The sequence below is a fragment of the Limanda limanda genome, chromosome 7 (genome assembly GCF_963576545.1).
Source record: "Limanda limanda chromosome 7, fLimLim1.1, whole genome shotgun sequence".
NCBI classification, from domain to species: domain Eukaryota; kingdom Metazoa; phylum Chordata; class Actinopteri; order Pleuronectiformes; family Pleuronectidae; genus Limanda; species Limanda limanda.
The window spans coordinates 14,593,822-14,616,457 of record NC_083642.1 but is presented as its reverse complement, the minus strand read 5'-3'; the positions used below and the strand labels follow the sequence as shown (position 1 = coordinate 14,616,457).

General features: G+C 41.8%; 1 protein-coding gene across 4 annotated transcripts; it reads right to left on the bottom strand.

Moving 5' to 3' along the window:
* Nucleotides 1-1,684: 1,684 nt before the first annotated feature.
* On the bottom strand, nucleotides 1,685-11,599 carry zgc:153867 (uncharacterized protein LOC337226 homolog). Of its 4 annotated transcripts, XM_061074872.1 has the most exons (7): nucleotides 7,432-7,538; nucleotides 7,001-7,028; nucleotides 4,671-4,814; nucleotides 4,383-4,556; nucleotides 3,975-4,052; nucleotides 3,002-3,036; nucleotides 1,685-1,938 (listed from the first exon to the last, which is right to left on the bottom strand). In XM_061074872.1, the coding sequence occupies exons 1-6, from the start codon at nucleotides 7,432-7,434 to the stop codon at nucleotides 3,008-3,010; spliced, it is 456 nt and encodes a 151-aa protein (XP_060930855.1). In that variant the 5' UTR covers nucleotides 7,435-7,538; the 3' UTR covers nucleotides 1,685-1,938; nucleotides 3,002-3,007. The 4 variants fall into 4 exon arrangements, with proteins under 4 accessions (XP_060930855.1, XP_060930852.1, XP_060930853.1 ...); XM_061074869.1 differs by lacking the exons at nucleotides 3,002-3,036; nucleotides 7,432-7,538 and adding an exon at nucleotides 11,423-11,599; XM_061074870.1 differs by lacking the exons at nucleotides 3,002-3,036; nucleotides 7,001-7,028; nucleotides 7,432-7,538 and adding exons at nucleotides 6,728-6,755; nucleotides 11,423-11,599.
* Nucleotides 11,600-22,636: the final 11,037 nt, after the last annotated feature.

Below are 22,636 nucleotides of genomic sequence, written 5' to 3'. Positions count from 1 at the left end.
ACATGGATTTCCAATATGTCTTAAGACACTGTCTAAGACACAGACATTAATACCTGCTATATTGATCCCAGCTTATAATACACCCAGGATCTACAAAATTCAGCTGATGTACATTTTAAATGGAGCAATATAGTGATCAATTGTACAAACACACCAAAGTGGATCAGTGTTGGATCAACGGTTGCTCTCGCTGATCAGGGGTTTGAATCCAGGCCCATTTGTTGAAAAGCACCAGTTACAAGAAATAGATCCAGGGAATTATTTCTGAAATTATATCAATACACGTCTCTGCATTTATTGATATTTATACAGTGATGTATAAAAAACATTTCCCACCACAGTTTATCACTCATGATTAAGTCTGTTATCAAATACAAAATTAAAGGTATTTAGGTATTATTAAGTTTCCTTTTAGTTGTAAAAAAAGATATTGAAACTAATTGGAATTTAAGTGTTGAATTAGTAAGTAGACAACTGACAGTTTAGAACAATTATTTGTCTGAAAAGAACATGTTTATGATTTATCAATAATCTAGTTGCTAACTGACATAAAAACCTATGTGTATTGAAACTGTGGATGTTTTTTGCAAGTTATATACTATGGGATATATGTTCTGAACTATAACATTTAAAATTGCTGTCAAAAATTGATAAAAAACAGTACGTTGATAATTATTTATACTATTGTGTTTTCAATAGTGAATTTCACCGTTTTATTCAAGGGCCAATCTTAAACCAGGTAAGAAAGAGAGACATCATCCTAGCATTAGGAGAATGAATCTCAACTACCTCTTATATTATTGGGAAAACATGTAATTAGAGCGGAGAGTCGATGGCGTTCTGGACTTAAAGGATTTGGTGAATCTGTTGCTCCTGAGCTGAGAAAGTGGGATGCAGCTGTGCCAAGCCTGGGCCCAGCCCCCGGCTCTCGTTCCTGCCAGATTCCAGCTGAAAGTTAATTGGACGGGGAGAGGTCTGAGACAGGCTGCACTGAGGCCCATTAGCGATTCCCCTGTCGAATGCAGAGCCATGAGGATCACAGACTCACAAATAGGGAGGATTAAAATAATCAATAGCCTTGACTTCCATCGACCACACACACAGCGTAATTAGTGGACAATCTATTCAGCGGTGGACTACGCCACCCCCCTGAACCTCACCCCACACACATAAGCTCCACACTCCGATAACTGTGGTGCCTAATGAGGGGAAATAGTTGTGGCTGCTAGTGAGGAAAATGAAGAAAAGGTCAGAAAGCAAACATCCTTCTGCAGCTCTAGTGTTTGCCACCGATGATGTCTTGGAAAATCTATGACATTGCGACAGAAGCAATAAAATCAATCATTTGTTTATATAAGAGTAGAATTTTATTATGTTCCTTAAGATTTGCAACAAGAGAGAAACACATTTTGTCTGCAATTACAGGAGGACCACATTCTATTCTAGACACGTGGTTTGTTTTAAAATCTTCAATTGGCTCATTGAAACACAAAAAGTATTAGTCCTCTTATATCTCAGTGTAGTTTTTTTTGAAAAATTGGCCAATTTAACAGGTTACAGCTGCAACACTGCCCTCTTGTGTCAGTGAAATAAAGTACACATACATGCACTGTGCAAAAGTCCAATAAAAGCCTCATGTGCATTATTCTACTGAATCAAACAAATTCACTCAAAGGAACCAAGATAAGTTTTCAGGGAAAACATTTATTTAAATGCAAACAACATAATTGGGAGCAACAGCCAGATTATTTGTGGTCTTTTGATGGGAATGTAAAGGCACTTCTTAAATTAAATGTGGAAAACTAATCCATGGAATGAGGAGGGGGCAGGAATGTAGAGGCCAACTGCAAAAAGAGGGTTTATGTGACAGGGTAAAAATAAAAAAAACTGGAGGATGATCTTTGTTTCTTCACCCGTTCATCACCATCCTGACCAGTTCTGTAAAAGACATGAGACAAAGAAAATGTGAGTGTCATGGTCTAGATATTTACAGAGATCTACTCCAACTGCAGCAACTGGAGCTATGGCTGCCCTCCTCAACCAGGTTAGTAGTGAACCTGGGTGGGACATGCTGCATGTGGGGGCAGATCCCCATTTCCGCTCACCCAGTGGAAAGAGGGTTTGAACTGGGCACTAAGAGAAAGAGGTGAGGAAATCATCTCTATCTCCAATTCAGCCAAAGTATTAAGGCCATGTCTATGATCCAAGAAGAGCTGGTTAAAGAAGCCATCATCGCTGTATGCTTTCCTCTAGTTGAGAAGCACAGAAAAGGGGAGAAGATCAAGGCAGCTACAGTCCAGTCAGAGGGGGCAGCTACAAATTCAGCTTCCGTCAGTACAGAGGAGAAAACAATCAGCACATTAGCAACTCATCGCAATTCTCTGGTTAGTAGAAAAGGGGATTGCTTCGCTCTCCTGCAGCTGGTGGCTATGCTTGAATGTAAAACAATGTAATGAACTGAAACATCTAATTCAGTGTCTATGAAAAGGAGCAGCACCTCTGACACCAACAGAAGAAAGGGCCTATTTTAATAGCACCGATAACATGCAAATGAGATTAGAAGAGCTGCTTCAGGGCCACAACACCAATCAGCTCAAACGACTCAACGGTGGCCACCAGGTTTTGCCTGATTGAGACCAGTCTCTTCCCTGTGTCCACCATATCCCCATACAAATGGATGGGGGGGGGGGGGTCTCAGACTCATGCAGTGGGGCATGCTGCAGCCAGGGGCCAAGACAGAGGGCTGCAGGAGAGACAGAGACAGAGCAGCAGGAGGCTGCGCATTGGTCAAAGCCTCAGGACTAAAAGATGAGTAGGACCCACCAGGGTTTCCCACGGGGCACCTACAGGTCAAATCTACTTTTGTGAAAGCTCGTTTTTTGCAATATAGAAAGTGATAACTACAGCTGATTAGTGTTGGAATGGCCTGATGGGTATTATTAAAGACATAAAATGCAGGAAAGCCTGGGGGTGCCATCTCATGTATACCCAATGCCCGTACCGGCCCTCAGCCTGACATGATGTGGCGAACAAACGCTGTGGAGGAAGAAGAGTTAACAAACTGTCAGCAGATGACATGTATACGGGGTCTTAGAGAGGTCAATATACAATGAGTGTAAAGAAACACATATTAGACAGTAGCGTTCAACACGAACAACATTCCATAATTAGATCGATCATACATCCCTGTTTAGTATTATAAGTACTTCTAATGATTGAAAACTAAATATGTGAATTTACACAAACTCAAAATAAAAGTTACACAATTGTTTAAGTCACATTCAGTCAAACATTCAGAGTAACATATAACCCAAGTTTCAATCTCACATTTCCAGATGACATACACAGGTTTAATAAGCTCCAGCGCTAATCATCATTAGCCCACTGCAGGATAAGAAACATTCAGCTGCAGCTTCTCGCTTTGAGCTGGTGCTGAGGGCCACTGTCACCAGTTAAAGTAACACATGTGCTGGTGGTGTTTCATATCAGCTCTTACTAATGACCTGGATCTCAGGACTAAAAGAAACATGGCTGTTGTCAGTTTATCTGCAGTCTGCTATGTTGTCAAAGTTAGTTTGCTTGAGGAAAAAAAACACCATTCTGCAACAGGACTGTACAACCTCTGCAATTTCGACCAATTTGGGATTTTCCTAAATAAAGTTTTAATTTATATATCAAAACATTTAGTTTACAGACTTAAGACCTTCATTACTTGGATCAATAAGCTCATAATTGAACAAGGTCTTTGAGGTTAACCAGTCTACATCGGATTTATTTGAAGGTGTCAGATACACAGGCTATTCAATCAACATTTAAGTAACACACGATATCATACCTTTCATGTCATGAAGACTGTCAGCTATCAGTGACATCTCTGATAATGGGTTCAATGGTTAGTTTGACGATTCATTGTAAGGTCACTGTCACACACCATCATCCTAATAAAAGCCGACATCACATTTTGCTAATCTCACCTTCATAATTGATGCACCCATTTGCATCTTCGTGTCCTGCCAACAGCGTCTCCACTTCCTCCTCTGACATTTTCTCGCCTGAAAACGAAACATGAATATGTTTATTCATATTATATAAGTGACTAAACAATTATTTTTAAAAATTACAAAATACACTAGACAAATTAAATACATGCAATAGAAAATGTATCAAATACCAAGAGTGTCACTATCGAATTTAAACATCAGATTTTTTTTAATGCAAAATGAATTCTCAGAAATGTAACCCGTTTACTTTTGATGCTATGAACATTCAGATTTCATTACGACAGATGTGCAGTGAGCTTTTCATTCTGAGGATTGCAGTATTTCCCCTGTAATAAAAAGTAGCAGCCATCTATTTAAGGATGAAAAAAAAAAGGGACTTGCCTAGCGTGGTGAGGACGTGACGTAGCTCTGCTCCCATTACTGTGCCGTTGCCCTCCTTGTCAAAGACACGCAGTCCCTCCACGAAATCCTCCATGGAGCCCTGGTCTTTATTCTTAGCGATGGCCTGGAACATGGGCAGGAACTGCTCAAAGTCGAGCATCTTGCTGTTCATCTCTGCAAAAAAAGACAAGAATAATTAAGGCTATTTTCAGTATGAGCCTCTAGAGACTATTTCATTATTTTCATTCATCATAGACCACTCCAAGCAAAATATCTCTTTACCCTCACCCTCAGCCTTGGGGTTGCCCAGGACCTTGAGCACCTCAGCGTTGACAGGGTTCTGTCCCAGGGCCCGCATGACGTCCCCACACTGGCTGAAGTTGATCTTCCCATCTCCGGTCTTGTCGAAGAGCAGGAATGCCTCCTTGAACTCTGCGGGTTACAAAGACATGTGAAAAATACTGTGGAGATAAGCAGACAGGTATGGAGGATTAATAGGGATAGGGAGAAATTTGCAAAAAAGGTGAAATCAGAAAACAGAAATCAGAGCGTGAACAAAATGAGAACAAGCAGACAGAGAGCACAGGTTATGAAAAATTAGTTAAAATGATCACGATTTCTCAGGGGAGGCTTAAATCTAAAAGATAAATGAAAAGACAGGGATCAAAGCACCACATGGACAAGCCTGCTCAGGTTTCCTCTCCCACTCTTGATAGGATAACTCTAGGCAATTTATTCAGGATAATAATGTATAGATAAATGCTACATCATAGAAGAAAACTAAAAATAATGATGCACGCAATACATTATTTCATCACTACTTCACTCTGGAAGAGTGTGGTTCAAATGTTAAAAACTCTGCTGGTTCTCACTGCAAAAAACACTCTTACTTCCTCAAAATAGCAAGTAAAAGTGTGTTAGTCAACTTGTCAGTCTGACTTTTTCACTTCACACCAACAAGGTTAAACTATTTCAATGCAACACTACATGCTCCTTGTACGTTTTTCTGCAGAATGAACACGCAAACACTAATCGGTTACTTTTCTAAACATAAAATGTCTGAACTACAATGAAATGTGCCAACAATGCAGCAGTAAATAAATAAACTGTGACTAAAATAACTAGCAATGGAACAAACAGATGTGGATATAATACTTATTAATTTACAATAATAGTACAAAATGTGGTTGTTCAGACATCGATTTTTAAGCTACAGTTTGATTCATATCCCTCCTAACAAGGTATTTCAATGCGCATGTGTTGTAAACATCAACAGAGACGTCACTACTTTGCTTCAATGTTTGACCTGTTTCAACAAGAATAGATCTGGCAGACTGATCTTTGCGATGGCTTGGGGCAGTTTCTTCTCAAACCATTTAAGTTTCATCTGACCTCATCGGACCTATTATTAGAGTATTTTACAGCACTGCTGTCTAGTCAATACGACTGTGGGCAGTCACAACAACACGTAATGAGAATCTGTGTTGTTGTTTAAGTGGAGTTACAGAGGCTTGATCGACAGTCAGCAATGAAGCAATCGTGTTGTTGATCAAAGGGTTGCTTAACTTAGCTTTGATCCACACCAGGCAGTCTAGTTAAGCCTGATAACAAAACACAAAGCTCTGCTATCATCTAGCGATCAGGGAGACACAAAGTTGTGTTGCACAATATCCGGGTTGGCAAGCTGTTCCCAATTTTATGGGCCAGGCAATTCCTCCTCAAAAAAAAGCTCAGGCACTGTTGTGGAGTTCTTCCTGTTCTGAGGAATGTGCCTCTTCCCTTCTGGCGTGTGAGCACTTTTCCCAGCACCATATTTGGTATTAGAGGAGTGGAGGAAAGTAGGAGGAGAGTGAGAGTTTGGCCTATTATGTCAACAGTGATTAAACAACCCAACCCCTGGTGCAAAAACCATCCACCACTGTATACCGCACCAAAAAAGGGCAGGCGTGTGAAGATGAGCAGCTTGAGAGATAACAGACACAGCTCCTGGGGAAACTGACACAGCCTGGAATGACTAGGATCCAAACAGGACAAGACTTATGGGGACAGATCCGAATGCATGACCGGCCACATACGGTGGGGTCCACTTTCCAGTGGTCTTACACTTGGGGGACCCCAACAATACAAAAACACTGCAACACATGGTCGAAGCTGGTCAGGGTTATAACGTTATGTGCACAGTATGACTTTGACGAACCACACGACAGTGCAAAGCGACTCTCATTCACACGTAGGACGATTTGCTTGAACCAAAACCAACATGCAGATCACACCCTGGACACAGCCGAGGTGGGCACCAGACTTTCTCTGTCAAGGCGACCCCCCCCACCGCTTCACTGACTTACCATGAATCTGATCCAGGTTAAACTCAATCTGGAAAGGACAAGCAGTTGCAAGTGGAAAGTGATTGAAAACAGCACGGAAATAAAGGAGGAAACAAACCTACAGCCTAACCACGACTACTACTGTGACAGGCAGGTACAGAGAGAGAGAGCAGGGTGATAGTGGAGATATACAGGGCAAAGTGTCTTTGGATACCAAGCGAGAATGAAGGCATGCAAAACAAGCTGGATTCAAGGGGGAGGGGGGAGAAGTCAAAACACAAATTCACAACTCACCGAGGATTTGATCTTCCGAGAAGTCAGACTGTTCAAAGAGAAATCAGGCTACATGAAGGCTGTGGCAAAGCTAGCTCAGGGGAACCTCACAGGCCCTTTGAGCACATTTTACTTACATTTACATTTACCCCCCCCAAAACAAACATTATCCAACCATCCCACATTCAGTCCCGATTAAAGTACATGGCGGTTTTTCAGTGACATAACGAAGCTCGCCGTGTGATCGCTAAGTTTGTTCCACCGTGCAAGCTAACACGTTAGCTTCTCGAAAAGTTGCACTTCCGCTAGCGAAGAGCGAGACGACTGAGGAACAAACGAACGACTCTGCAAAGATAGAACCGTTCTCTCCCGAAAACAACGAACCACACGACCCGAATACACACAAGAGGTAAACGAAGTGGAAAGAGTGAGTGGTCTGGAAACAAACCCACCATTTTCCTGTGGAGGCTGAGGTGTGTCCCGGGCGTAGGCAAGAAGGAAGAATGTGACGGAGAGTCGGGGCAGAGCAGGGTGACAAAACCCCAGCAGCACCGTCTGCGTCATAGAAGCTATCCTACCCGAGCTGAGCGAAGACCCGCCCATTTCCTGCCTGTGATTGGTTTAGTTGTAGGTTGTGAGCGTAACGATTGGTTAGACGTGGTGGGTAATAACAAGGTAAGCCAATCAGAGACGTGCTATGGCTTTTTGCTCACCTCGGGTGGGGGAAATAGCGAAGGAGGGAAGACCGGGCATCCACGCTCCATATATAGAAACAAACATCAAGGTGTAGTGTGTTGTTCACTGTTACCTTACATGTGTATATTATTACTCTCTTAACGTTCCACTCCATAAGTGAGATGACTGTTGTATAATCTATGGGTTCAATCTGAATTTACAGAGTTTAATTTAACCCAAGCAAGAGGTCAAGAAGGCCTCAACATTAAAAACTGTGTTGCTCAGTTTGCTCTCACATGAAAAGATGAAGGGATTTAAACACTTGAAGTTGCCTTTCATTCATATTGTTGTGTTGCTTATTTATTTTTTCTGAGCTGTCTGACCATCCGACATGTTCATAATGGATTTGACATCTGAATATGACGATATTATAATAGCGACAGTATCTTATTTGCAATCTTTGTGGAGAGTTGTGAAAGTATCTGTGTACCTAGATATGTGAATGTTACTGTCTTATTTGTGAATGTGTAAATTAATCTGCAACCGTGCTCAGATTTAAATGTGCTCGGGATTGTGTAAATGTTTACTGGGATCTGAAAATATTAACACATATATATAGATTTGAAAAAGTGCACTTGTAACACAATAATGTGCACTTGGGAACTGGTTGAATGGTTGTTTGTATTTTTACAGTTTGTCAGCCTCATGCGATATGCCGTTGACCTGTCCAGGATCTACCCCGCCTCTTGTTCTCAGCTGCTGGACACAGCCTTACCTCGACCCTCAAAGGAGTATTCGGCTTCATGCTGTCTTCCCACCTCAGGTATGCCTCTCTTTTTTTTTCTAGATGGGATTTTACCACTATCTGCCATGCCTGACATCCTAGAGTGTGTGGCAATCTGTCATCAGCTTGAGGGGGGCTCTCTTACCTTGCTTTGCCTTGAGTCCAGACAATGTGTTAACATTTGCCAATCTCGGTACAATTTATGGATTAGTGTCTATACACATTCAGATCTGAATACACATTTGCAGATTCATAAATCTGAGTGCACACACATAGACACTTGCAAAACTATTGCAACTGTCTGTTTTCATATTTATCTGCTGTAGGTGGAACATTTCTCTGTGCTCTCATTTTATTTGAAATAAAAATGACAACAAACATGAAAACCAATTTAGATTCAACCTTGGCCAATCTGCAGAGCTTTCAGTGAAGTAGGGGACATGTGTCAATTCATTAAACGTTTGAAATTAACAATATTTGCCTACTTTAGGATTTAGAATCGTTTGATAAAGTTGACCTAGAGTTGATATTAAGAATATTTGACATGGTAATTAAGGGGTGTAGCATGTCCTAAAATGTATAAAACCCAAGGATAATCATCACGCCCTAGACCTTGTAAAGTAATCGGAGAATTATTAGACCTGATGGTGACATTGTGCGTCACTTTGTGGTGTTTTTTTGACTTTGTTGGTTTTGACCCCACTTGAGTAAATTAATGCATGACTGCAGTGAATGATTTTGCTCGGCTTTGCATTAAGGATGTGAGTGTCTGGCCATGCAGGAATGATGGATTACTTTAGGCCAGTAAGATCATGGACTGCAGCCACATCTCTCGACAGCCCGGCTAAAGTGCTGTCTTTGCCCAGCAGGAGCACTGGCCTCTTGTCATGTCTGTGATCCCACTGGGAGCCGAAGCGCTGGTATCTAACATGTCCCACATATCCTCACAGGCGAAATGGGACAAATCATGCCGTGCACACTGAAAGCATGAGGGTGGCAGCAAAGCTAAAGCACCAGCAGAGCTAAAGCATGTTCATGCAAAGTCTAATGTGGGCATCAGATATATCATGAGATATTCAGTTTCTCTTTTACATACTGTTAAAAAAATTGTCTGGTTGAACTATGCCTGCTTTGACCTAAGTACACTGTATGTGTAATGTTAAAATATTTTCATTTAACAGTGTGGTCCAAGAGCCTACTTTGTTTACAGTTAAACAGCTGATGAAATTGGAGTAAAATATAGATTTCATAATAGTATTAGGGCTGGGCGATATGACTTTAAATCAATTTTGTGATTATTTCAAACTTGTAGCTCGATTTTGTGCGTCGCGGTACAGACCAACTTACGATCACATTTCTTTAAAGGTCCAGTGTGTAAGATGTAGGTGGCAGACATTGAATATAAAAAAATCATTGAGAGCTTTTCACAAGTTTTTAATTATCTTAATTGTACAAATTGTTGTTTTCTTTACTCCTGAATGGGCCCTTTATAATCAAATGTTTTATATTTACATCAGTCGTAAACGTCAAGTGCTGTATCTGTTCTAATAACATCTTGTTAGAGTTTATTGTTAAAGTGTAACGTGAGCACAGGTCAGCGACGGAGGACATAGGACACGTAGCGGAAACCCAAATATTAACCAAATTAACTGACATGAGCAAAATTACGTCAGTTAGAGATTATAAATGTCGGTTTTGATCCATTTTATGTTAACTGTCCAGCCCCAGTATGTTTATGCATTTGTTTGAATATATTATTATATATCATAGACTGTATATAATATGTATGCATATAGACTATGCATAGACAGACTATTTTAGAGGTGAAAAACAAGTAAATTAAAGTAAACTTCTTAACAGAATCTGCATCTATTCAGTTGTGATGTATCACATAGAGTATAATCCATAATTTCCTGCTGGATAAATATAAAAATACTCAGTTGATTAATAATCTTTCTTGATTACTTGATAACTAATTTACTGCATTGCATGGGGGCAGCCAGGAGATGCTACTACCAGTATATTAGTGATAATCCAACATAACGCTCAATTCTCTCTGCTGTTTTGGCTTCATGGTCCTGGTATTGTGCCTGCTGCATCACTGTCACGCTGTCATGTTCAATGGGACTGTTGAATAGACTGGATGGCTAATGTTATTCGTAGCGTCTTTGCTTTTCCTGCCATGACAAGTAAATGTGTCTGGTGCGAAAGAGGTCTGTGACACGGTTTATCCAGAGGTCAGAGGCTTCTGTCTGAGCCCCTGGACAGAAGCGTTTTCACAGCGGCCATTCTGACTTAGCAGGGACAAGAACAGATGAAGTGAAAGGCTCAGTTCCACTAAGTGTCCTTGTAAACCAGGTCAATGGGCCAGCATGCATAAAACCAGAACCTTCAAAATAACTCAATGTAGTCCTTTTTTATATCATCAGTAACATTTACTGCTGTGAAAAGTCAATGTGTGAGGTCTGAAATGGTAGAGGGATAAAGGGAAGTCCACACTCTCAGTTAATATTTTGAGTCATGAAATAGAGGCGTTAGACATTTTGTTTTTTTTGCAACAGTTGTGAGTTTGCAGCTCATCACGGGAAAGCTCCTGATTTTATTCCAATCACCTGCCTGATGGAAGAAGTAGAACATACTGAGGCAGGAAGCAGCCTCTTTCTCTCTAAGGAGGCCACCGACTGACAGTCTCACCCTCACTGCCCCACTTCTTTGCAGTCTCTCATTGTAAATTGATGAAGACCATTTGGTCCATCATAGCTTCCGAGTCACAGAAAGCTACAGCAAATAATCCGCATAAGATGTTTTTACACTTCCACACTACTGACAGCAGCACTATTTTGTGTTTCTGGCTGAGATTTACTCTGTTGGCTAAGGTTGTGAAACAATATTTTGCGAATGACATGAACAAATGATTCCAATAGACATATTTTATGCCCCACATTAGCTTTGTCACAAAATGATACTGCAGCAACCCCACTCACCTCCAAAGTACTGGGGTCAAACGGTGAATCTGAGGGACGCAGCATCCTTGGTTTCTGCTCTAGAGACGCTTTCGGTTCCGCAGCAGTCGCAGGCAGGCAGGGGTAAGGGGGACCCAGTCTCGGTTGGGTCACTGGTGAAGGTGATTTCTTAATTGAGGATTCTCTTTTCGGAGCCATTCCCTTACACCCTGGAAAAAGCCCTAAACGTAAATGTTGTCTGAAATCTCTGCACCCGCTGCCGGTAGGTCTGCCGAGAGGAGTGTTCGAGCTGTGAAGTAAAGTGTGTCAGCTGTGTGTGTCCTCTGCACAGGAGGGGGTTGAGGGGAGGCAGCTTGATGATGCCGATGATGCTCTGGGACTGGCAGGTGGAAGAGGCAGAGGTGGATGCATGGAATAGCGTGGGAGCAAATTTATAAAGGAGAGCGTAGGGGTGGCGGTGAAAGCTTGGGAGTAGGATAAACAGGGGGATATATATAGAAAGAACCAGGCTCAGCTGAATGACGCTAAGCACATGCTTTTATTTGGGTCAGAAACTCAAGCAGCAGTAAAGCGGCACCAAGCTGGGTTTCTGTGTCAAGCTTCACGCACAGATGATAGACCAAATCATACCAGTCTCTTATGTTTGTGAAAAGATGTGTTGTGATCTGACGTACAAATGCATTAACAACCTGACGTGCAGCTAATAGGTTCTTCTGGTTTGGATGATGAAATAGATGTTTTATTTATCTTGCTCCCGAGATACTCACTTGCTCTTGTTTCCTGCAGAGTGGGCGGCACCGGTGCTACTTGCCCAGAAACAGAGGAGGGAACGCTAAGGTGCCAAACAGATCACCGTGAGATTTAGACTCCACAACGTGTTTTGCTCTGTGAGGGCTCTGTGATCCTTCCACACGATTTTGGACCGCACAATGCACAAGGAGCCTGTGACGTCTGTTGTGCATAACTGGATATTATGTTGCTTGTATATTATTTTGTTTGTTTTGCCATATGATATTGGTTACCATTCATTTTTGCTTTGAGGTTGGCAGGGACACAACAATTTGAATTTGAAGATAATGTTTCCAAAATAACGGTGTTTTTGTATATTTTTATATTTTATAGATTTTTTTTGTATATTGTGGTCCCTGGGGAAAAAAAATGTTTCACTCCAATGTATTTATTTATCAACTATAGATAGTCAGCAGTATTCTTTTCAGAAACTTTACAGTAGGGCTTGACGATAAAATTATAACAATCCTGCATCATCAATAGCAATATAACAAATGTTTAAATCAATATCATTGATTCAATGCATTGTACAAGCACAGTGAGGAGGATAACACACAATTGGTTTTAATGTTGAACCTCAGATTTGTTTATGAAGAATTTTCCCTTCTCTGCTCATTTCGAAGAGTTTGAAACCACAAACCTCAACTGATATGACATTTTGTGTCTATCTAAAAATGTTGCCATAATGCCTAGCCATATTTTACATATATTGCTAAATAAGCCTATGCAATGCCCTTATCCCCGGGTCTAAGATGCTGCTGTATGCCCAGATTGTAAAGTTGTTACTTAAAAAAAAGTGATTTGTTATTTTGGGCTGTATAAATACAATTGACGTAACTTAATATATATTAAACACAAGCCAACTGTATATAAAGCTCCACCATAACTGTTCACAAATAACAGTGTTAAAAACAATAACCATTTATCATACTTGTGCTAATATGATATTGATTTTATGTTGTGGTAGTGTTTACATGCATTGGTAAAATCAAATCAAAACCACAGAGAGATCGTAATTCTGAAGGGTGCCACTAGATGTCACTGTTGCATAACAGGAAGCCCCAGAGAGCCTGAGGACTCATTTCTGTAAAAAGAATTGACTCGCAGATCTGTCTCGAATAAAAGTGGTATTTATCTGTCTGTCTGTCTGTCTGTCTGTCTGTCTGTCTGTCTGTCTGTCTGTCTGTCTGTCTGTCTGTCTGTCTGTCTGTCTATTTATCTACCTATCCATTTATCCATTTATCCATTTATCCATTTATCCATTCATCCATCTATCCATCCATCCATCCATCTATCCATCCGCTTTACAACTCCTGGCGTCACTCCACCCGCTCCTCCAATAATCGATGCTCTCCATTGGTCCGTGGATATCGGGCACATCCATCGCGCGCTAAATGGGCCTTGAAATCACCGTTTATGCGGCTCGAGCCTCAAAACAATAGGGACACGAGACCCTCGCTGTGAGACCAACGGCCCTGATGACGCTGTGAGCGTCATCGGCCGATCGAACATGTCAAATAAGTGGAGGACAAACACACCTCCCATCAAAGTCAGCAAGAACAAACCTATTGTTGAAACGACAATAAATATGATCCAACAACATGGGACAATATAGAATAGATTTTGATTGGGCTGATTTGTTGTGCTAATAGATTCAGCCCAGCCTCCAGCCTATTCACCGAGCAGCTGATTGCTGATGAGTCTGCCGAGCAGACAGCTCGGTGTCAAACACGTTAAGAAGATTAGCAGCGCCTCACGTTTTCCTCATCGTTTGAGACGATAATCCTCCGCAAGAAGCTAATAATAAAAAACAGCAATATCCTACATGTCTGCTTTCAAATTTTCATTTTTAAATTGAAACACTATCCTACTCTGGTGTCTACATTGTTCTTTGCAGGTCTGAAATTGATTTTCAAAATTATTAGACACTTAATTGGAAAAAAATTACCCACATCATTTTTCCCCATCTTTCATTTTGTGTTTGGTGTTGTGAAAGCAAATTAAATTACGGCAACTTAAAGGAAATGTTTCAACAGATCCTCTGAGGTGCCCCAATTGACTAATGAAATTATGGCAGTTCTCCCACGTAATGCCATTCAGAGTCCCACACCCCCCCACCCACCACAGCAAATCTCCAAACCACCTGATTTATTTTTAATGATATTACACCCCTCAGTCGGCTGTGTCATGGTAATAATCGGGGTGCTCCAGCTGCCTCTAGATCACATTAGCTGGGCTTAATATTGACAGTGCCGGGCCTACTAAACAATGAGGCTACTGGGATAGGGAGCTTAGAGGCTGCCTCGCCAATGGGCATACTGCAGGAGGTAGAGGAGATGCAGGCCAGGATGCTCCAGTTCCCTATGCCCCGGAGGACTGGTGCCATCATTAGGCGGCTTCTCCTACAGTCCTGTGGAGCTTTAAACCCACAAATACCAGATCCAAACCCCACCCAGGCCCCAGACATCAAAACCCTAGTGACAAGGGACCGTGAAAGTAGTGGCAACTTGATTCGCTTCCATTCTTTGGCCGGATGGGAAAACCTGCCAGGACGACACCTCAGCAGCTGCACCTTGTGTAGGTTCCCGCTGTGACACACAGTCCTCGGATAAGACGCAGGGACAACTGCACTGGAAAGTTCATGTGGTGACAGCAGAACGTTGGCTAATGAAATTCATGTTCAAGAAATATAAAAACGTTGTTTGGGATAAAAAAGTGTCCATGCAGTTAAAGAAACATTTTGTTATTTGGGGTCGTATTCCAGAAAATGCAATTTAAGAAGAAAAAAAAAACCTTTTGCATTCTGAATTGATTAGAAAAGTGCTTTTATCCGTTAGTCTCATTTACGTTGGAGGCTTGTCTAGTTGCTCTATTAGCATAATGGTCACACTGGGAATCAGGCTAGGCCACTTGTGGGACACTTGCACCTGATCACAGACACACTATGGCTTTTTGCCAATCACACCTCTGCACTCGATACTTCCAATTAAAAAAATCACCTGCATTTATCATTTTTATTTTATCGGTTTGTTCAAGATCAGGTAAATGTCCCTGTACTCTGAGGTTTTATCCTGTGTTCCAAATTGTTGTTTGGATCGAAGGGGATTTTGTATGGGGGCCCACAGATTACCGTCGTTGATTAGTGGTTGGGTGTAATCCTTTCAGCCCCTCTCTCTCCAAAACACCCCTGGGATATGCCCGTCTCCCTGAGGACCGGCAGCGTGGCAGATGGATCCTCCTCCCCCTCTCCTGCCCCCTCTAACAGCTCACCCAAAAACACTGTTGATGTCCTGGGACGGCGGTTGTAAAGTATCCTGAATATGAAACCACAGGCACCTTTGTTTAATGGCTCTCTCCCCACTTAGTGAGAATTGCCCCCAGGCCTGATTCCCATTCTGTAGCTATATTTCTGGCCGATTGGAATGTGTTCCAAATACATTAGCCCAAAGGAAGACGAATAAGCTGCAACCAATCTGCTCATGTTGCCTGGATGAAATGCGGCGATAGATCTTATCAAATTTAACTTTGTGATCAAGGACACTCTTAAGTTGTTGCCAGTATAATTGTATGGATATGACAACCCTTGCTCCAGAAAGGCACGTGCAATTCAAAGACAAACATGGGATTATATTCCCATAAACAGATGAAGATAACTGGGTTAAAAGTTCAAACACACCTTCTTTTTTTTTTAAGTCTACAGCTCATGTGTCTTAATTGCACTGATACAATGAGTAGGCTGCAGCTGGCACAGTGTGAGAACATGCATCATCTATGAAGGCACTAGTCTGAGAAATAGAAAAAAGCACTTAAGCTGATTTTATTTTAAATGTCTTCTTTCCTCCACCAAGGAAGTTGTGTTTTCAGCCTGTGTACGAGTGTGTTGGTAGGTTGCTTTTTAGAGCAAAATTACACAAACACTACCAGATGGATTTACCTTGAACCCTGGTCTGCAGATGTGGAATGGGTCAGGGAAGGGATAATTACATTTTTGGTGTGGATCTGCAACAAGGGGCAGATCTTTTCATCATTTCCACTGTTTTCCATATAGGAAATAATCCATGACTTTTGAAATGAATCTTGACTAAATCTGAATTTTTTTGTGCAGCTTGAGCTAAGAGGACGATTGAGCCTTGACTCTAAAGTGTTAGTGCCATCCAAATAAAAATATGTTTTTCAGACTGAAAAATTAACCAATGGTGTAGAGTCAATTTTCATTGAGAGATTTAACTGAGGTTTAAAGTCTACGAATCACAGTTCTGTGTCTGTTGGTCCTCACAACTTCAAAAAGCTGTTTGAGGGTTAAGACTTGATATTAAGGTGCAGGTTTAGGGTTTATGCAATTTATTGTGAGTGTAAAGATAGAAACGTGTGTCTGTCTGTGTGTGTGTGATGTTTCTCAGTGTGCAGAGTCTAAGTCTGCTGTGTAACTATATTCAGCCTCTATGAGCAGCAAAGGAGCTCTGACACGCACACGCACACACACTCAATATAACTGTAAAGCATTAAACATACACAGACAGATAAGCTGCATGCAAACAGGAAATATTTGCTGAAACTTTTGGATATCTCTTTAGCATGATCAAGATAAAACTTGAACATGTATATAATTAAGTAGAACTAGATGATATCAAACTTTTTTTTATTCATGTTTTACAACAATACAATTTAATCTCTCTAGTCTCACCACCCTGTGCCACATCACCCCAACCCCTCACAAATCCTGGCTCTCAATATCTTTTATGATCAGTGCAAGGGGCTCAGCTTTCAGGAGCAGAGCCGGGCGCATGTGTGTAGAGCTTTAATTCCTATTGTGTTCCAGCAGTCTTTGGTGTGTGTGTGTGTGTGTGTGTGTGTGAGTGTGTCTGTGTTTTTTTGCAAAAGAGGGAGAGGGAGATAGAGATGAAGAAAAAAGACAGGAACAAGGACCCATCTGTCAACACTGCAGTGCACCAATCCCTCCCATTCCACTCCGAGTCCCAGGGGAGAAGAGCGAGAGACAACTCACTTGTGGCAGTGTTTTTTGTAAGGAAGGGGGTTACCCCATTACTAGAAACAACAGCACTTAAAAAGCTCCTGCAAGACCTGAGCTGGTACTCCTTTGGACAAATCTGTACAGAGAAACTTCTTGTGGACAGTTCATGACTATGCATTTATTAACCATTCTTCAACACAAGCCCTAAAGATAAATCCCCCCAAAATCCCCATCTGAGTATTTCTTCATCTACATTTCAAATATCTTATAGAAACAGGTTAAGACGGCAACGAAATGCATAATTTTGTATTATAATTAATTTATTTCGAAGTACCCAGGTCACAATAATGCAAACTCCTCAAAAGTTGGATCAGATCAGATGTGCCCATCATGACCTCTTCCAGAAGATTGGGTTATGTTATTGCTGAAATGGGAGCAGGGCAATTCCCTATCTGCTAGTCAGTCAGTCATTTGGGAAACCGATGGGGATTGTGGGAGACAGCGAGACTCCAATTCCCCATGCAGGCTGCAGGTGTGGTGGAGGCCACACACTCACTCATGGGACAGAAGGGCAGTAGTGTGTTTGGAGGTAGGAGGGGGGTGTACCTGGGGAGCATTGAGCACGTCACATTAGTCTAGAGTTGTGGCCGTACACATGTCTGGTTCACAAGCAGCAACACACACACACACACACACACACACACACACACACACACACACACACACACACACACACACACACACACACACAGTCTAACCCCAAAACCATATTCCTTATCCCAAACCTTAACCAGGACCAATTCGTCCATCTTTGTGATGCACAACAAGACTTCTAACTCTTTTACATCAAAATTAACTGGTATTTTTTAAATGCTGGTAAACTCACTACAACGCAATTGACTCCCTTCCAATTGCCATTAGAGGAGTTTGCCTCTCTGTATATTATTCTTGTCGACGATGATTGACATCATGAATGTGCCAGAAACTGAGAAGCTCTCTTACCACGCTGCCTTGCTGGCAGTGTTGCCACAGTAACTTTGAAAAAGTAACCTAGATACTTTACAGATTACTTGATTTTAAAAGTAACTTAGTTACTTTACAGATTATTTGATTTTAAAAGTAACTAAGTTATATTACAAGTTACTTTATTAGTTACATTCAGCAGCTGCCGACAACACCCCCGCCGCCTCAACATAAAAATGACAACCGGTTTTGCCAACACTCACTTTATTAGAAGTGCATTTTTAACAGTAATGTACACAACAACAACGTATAATGTATCTCCTGACATTTTGAGTTGAACTTAAAAACTATTTCCTGAAAAAAAAAATGTTTTTATAAAAATAAAATAAAGACAGTCTTTCTTGACTTCACTTAACATAAATACTTGTTTTTATAAAAAATAAAAGAATGACAGTCTTCCTTCAATTCACTTAACATACATACTTGTTTTTATAAAAAAATAAAAGAATGACAGTCTTTCTTGAATTCACTTAACATAAATACTTGTTTCTTTTTATAAAAAAAATAAAAATAAAATAAAGACAGTCTTTCTTGACTTCACTTAACATAAATACTTGTTTTTCTAAAATAAAATAAAGACAGTCTTTCTTGACCTGACATATTTAACTGTTAACACTGTAATGGAAAAACTTACTACTTATGATCTACATTGTTTATAAATGTAACTATTAAATTATTTTCAACATGTTTTATGAACATTGTACCTGTTGTTCACAGCATTAGAGAAGCAAGGAGTGGTTTTACAAAAAGCTGTTCTGTGAGGCAGTGCGGCATTGACAGTAGTAGGGATCTTGTTTATTATGGCACGAAACGAGGGCGATTAGTAGACAAAATAGTAACGCACAGTGACTTGGACGAGTAACTTTAATCTGATGACTGGTTTGGAAATAGTAACGCGTTAGATTACTCGTTACTGAAAAAAGTGGTCAGATTAGAGTAACGCGTTACTAAGTAGCGCATTCCCTGCATCACTGCTTGCCGGTGATGCATTTTGCATCATACAAAGACAAGAAGATGTCGTTTTCAAGATGTGAAATAAACAGTAAGTATACTTACCTTCATGGCTATTTAGGCGCCAAAGATGAGAATTTAATTGTGCTTCAAAGCATCGCACTGAAAAAGTGCAGCGTCAGCGTCTAGACTGCCCAAAATAAAGAAGAAGAAGAAATTTGCCATTAAAAATCTCTGTGTGTACTTCAGAGTCATCTGACCTGGGAGGGAATGCCGATTATATCCATTCCCTTTTCAGACAAAATTATTGGAGGCAAGTTTTTTCCCCAGTAGAAAAGGGGCTTTGCGACCCTATAGCCCCTTGTACTCTAAAGTTAACCATGGCCACACAGTTATATCTTTGTTAGGGCACTCACTGAGACAAGAGTCTTTATACCCCCATACCCTAGAGTTAACCATCCTCTGTGAAGTTTATAACTTACACAAAGATAGAAGTACAAGTAGGCTTCACCACCCACACACACACACACACACACACCCACCCACACCCACCCACACACACACACACACACACACACACACACACACACACACACACACACACACACACACACACACACACACACACACACACACACACACACACACACACACACACACACACACAAAACACTTGGCTTCTCTCTCTACAGATGCCTTCATGGCCGGTGCCCAGCAGTGATTAGTCCGTTAGGGAGGTGCGTAAACGCTGTTTCAGCACGAGACATCCTCTTGTGCGAGCGAGTGACGCGTGAGCATCCAAGCAACAGATGCACCCCCCCCCCCCCTCCTCCCCCCACACCCCTCCCCACACACACACACACACTCACACACACACACTCACACACCCCTCCTCACGCTTCCTATCAGCACCATCTGTTCGGCTCTGTTCAATAAATCGTTGGTTTTTTTAGGCGATGTTGCCGATTGGGACACGTGACCACCCATGCCCCCCCCCGGACCCTGGACCCTGGATGGGGATGGGGGGGTTCGGTCCACGCACGGTGCATGTTGGCAAAGTTTTGGTCTCGAGCACAGCTGTGCGCAGTCGCGTGCACAATGGGATCAATGCGGGGGCACGTGCGACTCGCGAGACCCCGGTAGTCAATGGCCGGTGAGAACAATAGCCCCCCCCAGCCCCCCCACTGCGCCGCGGCCCGCCGAGCACGCGGACTGGCGGGGCGCTCATTATGCACCATGGTGGTATTTATGGTCCAAAGTGGGAAAATGCTCAATATTGAGATACGATTATAAACAATAAACGGCCATAGCGTCGTTTAAAGGGTATCCACGGGGTCTGATGAGAGGAAGAGTCAAGTCTTCTGGGGCCTGTCAGTGTTAATGAGTTTATTAACCTTTATTAGTAAACAATAAAATAAAATGACCATGTCGCATTGTTGACATTTTACTATGACTTCCTAATGAAAAACTGATAACGTTTCAATTCGGAGTAATACTGTGTGATAAGTCTTTGAATTTTAACGACTTAGGTTTGTTTTATTGGCTCATTTATTCTCATCCCTTAATATTATTATAATCCCTTTAATTTGGTTCCTACTTTATTGTTTCGTGTTGCAGTGTGAGCACTGTAGGCCACATGGGGAATGTGCATTAGTTATAAATAAAAGTTGAGTTGTTGTTTACTGTGTGCAAGTACCTGCAGTCTCTTCATAACTGCACCGATCATTTCAATAAACGGACCAGTCCTCGGGGGCGGAATATGACGCTAAAAATGCAAGAAAACAATTGAATGAGCGGATGAACCAGGCACACCTGCTCTCCAAGCACCAAGCTGTCAACATCACTTACATGCGCGCACACGGAGGAGCGTCTCTTTACGCAGCGATGACCGGGCCTACGCTGTGTTTAATTAAGTGGAAAATTTCTAATCCAACCGACTAATGAAGAGATAGACAATCGATTAAGATAGTTAACACAGGACATCAAAAACAGAATGGTGTTTTGGTTTTCTTATTTCCCGTGTCCTACATTTACAAGTGTGAAGAATAAATCAGGGGAAGCCTGTGGATGCAAAACTTCATTTCAGAGGGTGAATCCAGATCAGATCCTGTGAAACTAAATCAACTAAGTGAGAAGAAAAAACAACATTATATTATATGTTATAGTCACTGGAATTTTGACATGATGGGATACATTAACATCTGATATTTGAATTTTGTGATGCATGCATAACCTCTTTCATGTTGGTAAAGTGTAAAACTATTGCTGGAGCAGACCGGAGTGGACCACCACCTCACAGCATGGATCCTGGACTACCTCACCAACCGTCCACAGTATGTGCGTATACGGGGGTGTGAGTCTGACCTGGTGTCCTGCAGCACAGGGGCCCCACAAGGAACCGTACTAGCTCCAGTCCTCTTCACCATCTACACATCGGACTTCTCATACAACTCTACAAACTGCTACCTGCAAAAATTCTCTGATGACTCTGCAATCATCGGCCTCATTTCCGCCGGTGATGACAGGGAATACAGAGAACTGAACCAGGACTTCATTACATGGTGCCAGCGGAACTTCCTCCAGATCAACTCTGGAAAAACCAAGGAGCTGGTGGTGGACTTCCGCCGGAGTAAACACTCTCCTCCGACACCAGTGAACATTCAGGGAATGGACATTGACATAGTGAGATCATATAAATACCTGGGTCTTCACCTAAACAATAAACTGGACTGGACTGATCACACACAGGCTATCTACAAGAAGGGACAGAGCAGACTCTATCTGCTGAGGAGTCTGAGGTCTTTTGGGGTGCAGGGAGCACTCCTGAAGACCTTCTTCGACTCTGTGGTGGCATCAGCCATCTTCTTTGGAGTGGTCTGCTGGGGCAGCAGCATCTCGACAGCAGACGGGAAGAGACTTAATAAACTCATCAGAAAGGCCAGCAGTGTGCTGGGGTGTCCACTGGATACGGTGGAGGTGGTAGGAGACAGGAGGATAGTTGCTAAGCTATCCTCCCTGATGGCCAACTCCTCCCACCCCATGCGGGACACCCTGGCAGCCCTAAACAGCTCCTTCAGCCACCGGCTGATTCACCCCCGGTGTGTGAGGGAGAGGTATCGCAGGTCCTTCCTTCCCGCTGCTGTCAGACTGTATAACCAGCTGTGACCCCATTAACACACAACACAATATTTGCAATTTAATTTATTTAATTATTTAATTTAATTATCTAATTATTTAATTGTATTGGTCAGTTGTTCTACTACTTACTATTTATTTGCTTATTTGACTGTTTACTTTTTCTTTTTGCTCATTGTTGTTTTTTGTTTCTAACTTTGTTGTTTTGCTCTTTTGTTTGTTCTTGTTGCACTGTGCCTGCGCTGCTGATGTAAAACCCTCAAATTTCCCCACTGTGGGACTAATAAAGGATTCTATCTATCTATTGTGGGATACAGGGAACTTGGCTTCAGAGAATATATTCGTTTTTTGCACATTACAAGCAC